Source organism: Trachymyrmex septentrionalis, unplaced genomic scaffold (assembly GCF_001594115.1).
Source record: "Trachymyrmex septentrionalis isolate Tsep2-gDNA-1 unplaced genomic scaffold, Tsep1.0 scaffold16, whole genome shotgun sequence".
NCBI classification, from domain to species: Eukaryota; Metazoa; Arthropoda; class Insecta; order Hymenoptera; family Formicidae; genus Trachymyrmex; species Trachymyrmex septentrionalis.
The window spans coordinates 4,617,560-4,622,908 of NW_017304758.1; the positions used below are offsets into that span (position 1 = coordinate 4,617,560).

General features: G+C 38.7%; 1 protein-coding gene across 2 annotated transcripts in view; it reads right to left on the reverse strand.

The window, feature by feature from the left end:
• The window catches only part of LOC108746025 (protein naked cuticle homolog 2), an 18,176-nt gene extending 13,689 nt beyond the window's left edge, over positions 1-4,487 (reverse strand). The window contains exon 1 of one of the 2 annotated variants that reach the window (XR_001939132.1): positions 4,228-4,358. Coding sequence is in view for 1 of the 2 variants with exons in the window: in XM_018482507.1 (XP_018338009.1) it covers positions 4,228-4,291 (64 nt within the window). In the remaining variant the exon portion in view is untranslated. Of the gene's footprint in view, positions 1-4,227 lie in introns of both variants that reach the window. The other variant, XM_018482507.1, reaches the window with a different exon arrangement.
• Between the last annotated feature and the right edge of the window lie 862 nt (positions 4,488-5,349).

Consider the following 5,349-nt stretch of genomic DNA (forward strand, 5'->3'; position numbering starts at 1 on the left):
CGTGCAAACCTGAGCGATTGGGCGCGGCGCGAGCCGGGAACGCGATCGGGAAGCCGTTCTCCGGTCGCTCGCTTTCCCGTCGCGCACGATCGCGATTTCTGCCCCCGGGGCAAGGCAGGCAGAGGAGCGAATAAAAGGCGGCATTTAACGCGCATCGCGGCATCCGCGACCGGTGGCGTGTTTGGTGCACAGACGGTATTTTTACGCTTCCCCGCGCCGACAGTCACGCGGCGCGGCGTCCAACCGCACCCGGGGAGGAAGCCTTTCGGCGACTGGTATAACCGGGAGGGAGGCAGCTGGAATTCTAACCAGAACCATCGAATCTCGATGCTGCTGAGTTTACGCACCGGCGAAGGCGGCGAAATCTCGACTTTCATCATTTCAGAGAGCAGACAGACATCCCGACGCTCGTCGAAAACAGACAAATCTCCACGTTTGCTTTCATGATGTGAACGGCATTGAATGCACTCTCCTGTATATCTATTGTTTCCGAACGGCTGATACAACAATAATTGAAGAGGTCGATGTAAAAACCTATCAGCTCCATTTATTTGGCGGAAATAACACTTTTCGAGTGTAATATATCAAATATATATTTCATTCTTTTGATATATAAAAAAATAGCTCCGGCAGCTTCAAATAAAATGAATCTCCACGTATTTCTCAGCGGTTTTTTGTAAAATATTTATTAGCATAATATATAATATATATAATACATTGATAAAGCAGTTTTCTGCTAATACTGCGGCAAATTTAAGAAAAAAAATAAAGTTGATCGATTCTTGCACACGTTCAATCATTAATTCTTACTTCGATTACCAAACTGCATCTTGTTTTTCGGATTTCGCAACGTCCCCCTTGAATGGCATTTCGGCCTACGTCCTGAATTGCAAGTTTCGATTTTATCGTTAACTATTGTGTAATGGGCTGTAAACTCGTTCTACCTAACGGACACAAAGCACGAATGTATGTACGATAGAAGTGGGCTGTTAAAACTCTGACGAAGACGCATACATTTCAGTGTGTTACGTACAGAAGTGTGCATAAGAAGTGCGCAAACTCTCCTCCGACATTTGATGTTTATTACTACTGTACGCGAAAATTCACGAATATTCGTGGAAATTGCAACTTGGTGGAACACATTACGAACAAGTCGTTAATCTGTCTTCTGAAATTGTGCGAAGAAAGAGATACGTCACAATATTAATCCTCTATCGGTTTATCAGTGTTTCCTGTTATACTAATTGTAAGATTATTTACAATCTATTATTGACTTTGTACACACACACACACACATATATATATATATGTATTATTTGTAAAGTTAATAGCTTATTCTAAAAATTTCACAATAAATGAATAACTTTAATAATGATCTCAGAACGCAACTAATGTATTATACAATAATAATTGAGACTCATGGGTCATTTCACGTATCGATCTTCAAAAGAGTTTATCATGTTATCGCATCATTAAGTATTATCGTAAATTTTATGAAGTTAAATATAACAGAAGTATAATTATTATTTATTTATTTATTAAAAAATATAAATTACTGAAAGTTTGGAAAATATCCATCTTTATATGTTTGTTACATTTTAAATAACAATAAATAAAGGGCAAAGTAAGAGTCGAACACATCTTTTAAATTGTCAATTAAAAAGAATAAATTACAAATAGAGAAAAGTGAAATTGAAAAAATATAATAAAATAAAAACTCAGTTAAATATTTATTTGTATTTAAATTAAATTTTTATTTTATTATATTTTTCAATCTGTTAAATGTTACATTTTAAAAACGACAAAAAAACAAAACTTTCGGTATTAGTATTTAATTAATTTTTAAACGAATGTTCTTTTTAATAATTAAAATGTGCTTTTCATGAAAATGTCCTCCCGTTTTTACTTATCAATAATTAAAAAGAGACGAGTTTTAATTAGTACGTATAACAATTTTATTGTCTGCAGATTTGAGATTCGTCGGATTCGTGACAGGAAATTGAAGAACTGTGAGTAAGAAGCTTCTCTCGAGTAATTTTGTTGTCACTAAACGCACGCACCGCAATTTCCGCGCTATTTTCAACGACGCGTTACGAGACAAGCGTACAGAGTATAGACACAAGCCGAAAGCTAAGAAAAGTGTAAGTGTGATGTAAGACCACGTGGTATCCGCTTTGATAATATCTTGGCATTATCCACGACGGTCATTCCTTTGCGGCGGCACGATTGATCGTACAGACGCCACCGCTCATCACATTCTTTTTTTTTTCCCCCCGTATTGTTTTTTCCGTCGAACCTTTCCCCTACCCTCCCGCAAGCTGCGTCACTTCTTTAACTACTTCCCTGGGTTTCCTCAGGTATATCGGACTGTCGTCTTTTACCTGAGTATGAAACTTAGGCACTTAAACTTTATCGAGAAATACATAATAGAATGCAAACGAAAACAAGGAGATATTTTGTCATTATTATTCAAGTGAAAACGGTATTTCTTTGAAAAGAAAATCTCATTAAAAAATCAATCAATTTACTACCTCCAAGTTTTTCTTTTTACGTGTTTCTACAATAAAAGTCGACAAGTTTCTAAAACCTGCTTTCTAGGAAATATACCTGATAAGAAAATGATCTAAGAGCAGCGCGCGCGTATGTGTGTGTATGTGTTTACTGATAAACGATAGTTTACCTCGGATTATCTCGACTGGTATATATTTTAATCGTGGTATTCTTCAAATAAAATTTACAAAAAACTTATCATATTGACAGAAATAAATATCATGTTGAACGAAATAAATTGAAATAACCGGTATTTTAATGTGATATGTAAGTTAAATGTTAATGTAAGAATTGTATCTTCTGCAAATCCGATATCTGCAAAATTCTTTAAGGTGAATTAGAATTGAATTTTGCGAAACGTCTGTACGATAACTGTTCTTTTCATTAATTCGCGTTATTAATACTTAAAAAATATTTCGTAAACGCGATACATTATGTTGTAATTACACTCAACAAATACACAGTGAATACAAAATACAGTCGTACAGAGATTTTTATTTAAAAAAGCCTTATTTGTAAAAAAAATAAACATTAATTCACAATTTATTAACAATGAGAAAGTCCTGTCTTAAAATAATTAAAAGAATTTTGCAAAAATAACTGTATTCGTAATTTTAGACGCTACATTTCTCGACTGTACTTTTTATATGTCCAAATAATACAATTTTTTATTCTTGATTATTATTAAGATAATATATTTTACTTATTACGTATCTTTTTAGATAAAATAATTTTAAAAAATATATATTTCATTCGTTATTAATAAATTGCTAATTAACGTTCCTAAAAATAAAATTTTTTTTTATGCCTTCTTTGTACGAATATCTTTTGCATTTATTGTAATTATTTGTACAATTTGAAAATACATGAGGTTTACGAATGAATCATTAAACTAATAAACTGTGTTGTATATTATTGTCAGAAAAGGATTAAATCTAGTTAAATAATAAGGATACATTTGACTCAATATTATTTCACCTACGAGAGGAAACATGAGAAGAACGACTAGAATTTTTAGATATCTCTAAATAAGTCAGGGATGCTTTCCATTTAGTGACACAACTCGACACAAGTGTCGTTCTATCTTTATTACTTTCTGAACGTAAAGTACCAAGGAAGACAGAATGATGTTCGTGTTGATTTGTGTCACTAAATGTAAAGCACAGAAAAGTCTGGAAAATTTCAGTGGAAAAAATATAGTAAATTCCACATTTTACTGTGCCGGATTTTATCCAACAAAATAAATTAACAAAAATTATAAAAATGATTAATTTATAATACTACAATATATTTATGTAAAAAGATAATTTTACTTTTTTTTTTAAAAGATCAGTTTTTCCGGCTTTTCCAGAAAATGCCGATTTTTCCAGAAGACACCAGAAGGGTTTTACGGTTCACTGGCATGGATGTTACCCAAAAAAAAAAAAAGTGGAATTTTGCCAACTCTGAAATAAATGCCAACCAAACGTGTATGCGATCTCGCATTATTTATATTTTTACCATCAGTTCGTTAAAATCAAAGATTCGTCTGAGAAGTTAGCAGAGATTATTGACAAGGACTTGAATTAGCATTGTGCATTTTTTTTTCCTCTTTTTTTTTTTTCACGGTCAATTCGGATACAACCCGAGAGTCTCAATATCACAGCGTGCGTCCCGAAAAGAAGGAGCGTTCATTACCAGAAAAGGGTCTGTAGCCAGCGAGGAACCTTGCTCGCCACCACTTTACCAATCCGGTAGCCATGGGACCTTCATGCGTGCATGCGTACGTTCGTGCGTGCGTGCGTGACGTGCGTGTGTGCGGGGCGCGATCGCCGTGTGATCTCTCTACACTTTTAACTCCCCGCTCTTGAATCGGCGGCACACTTTGTTCCTCCTCCGTAACTACCGACACGCCGCCCTGGATGCATACGACTATACGAGGTATCCGTGCGACGTCCCTCGCAACTTCCGGTTAGGCGCAGCTCCCCGTAGAAAGCGATTCTCTCCGCACCCCACGGTCGATTTGTTATCCGTGGCGGTGATCCGTAAATCATACGAGGGCCACCAAAAAAAAAGCGCACTTGGGCACTCGACGGTACGTTGGATCTTCTTTACGTACGGGCCGTCAAAATTCCGAGCGAGATAAAGGTCGCCGTCGCCGCCGTCATAGACGCACACTGTACGCACGTGCTTGCCGCGATTGCCTCGAAGCGTACCGAGCGAGTCCGAGGAATAGATGTATGCTTGCGAGAATTACGAGCGGACGACGAGCCTTCACTCGATACTCGAGAACGTTCGCGTTCGCACCGCCGGTGGAACCGATGGAAAGACCGTGCGTTTTTGCCGCTCGCGCATAGAGGCGAACTGCGAAGCGAATCGCACGGACACGAGGTATACGAGAGTGAACCACCTCCACACGTCCACCACCACCGCGCCTCTTAGGCTCTTAGCTCCATGCAGGTACAAACCCGCCTGTTTCGCGGTTCGGACACGACTACGGACGCTCGTCCTCGCCTAAAAGCACGTTCCCCGTAATTCCCCTACCTACCCGCGCGCCATTCCACCACTCTACGTCTCTCTCTCTCTACCACCGTCACTGTCGGCAGTGTCGGCACGGCACCATCGTCGCAGCACTCGCAGCAGCAGCCACCATCATACCATCCACTATCCAGTCAGCCAGGCAAGGCAGCCTGCCCTGCCAGCCTGTATTCCTCGCTTCGCTCTTCGCTCAGTGCCGAGCCGAAGCGACGAGGATACCCGGACTCCGAAGGTAGGAGGAGGAGGAGGAGGAGGAGGAGGAGAAGGAGGAGGAGGAGGAGG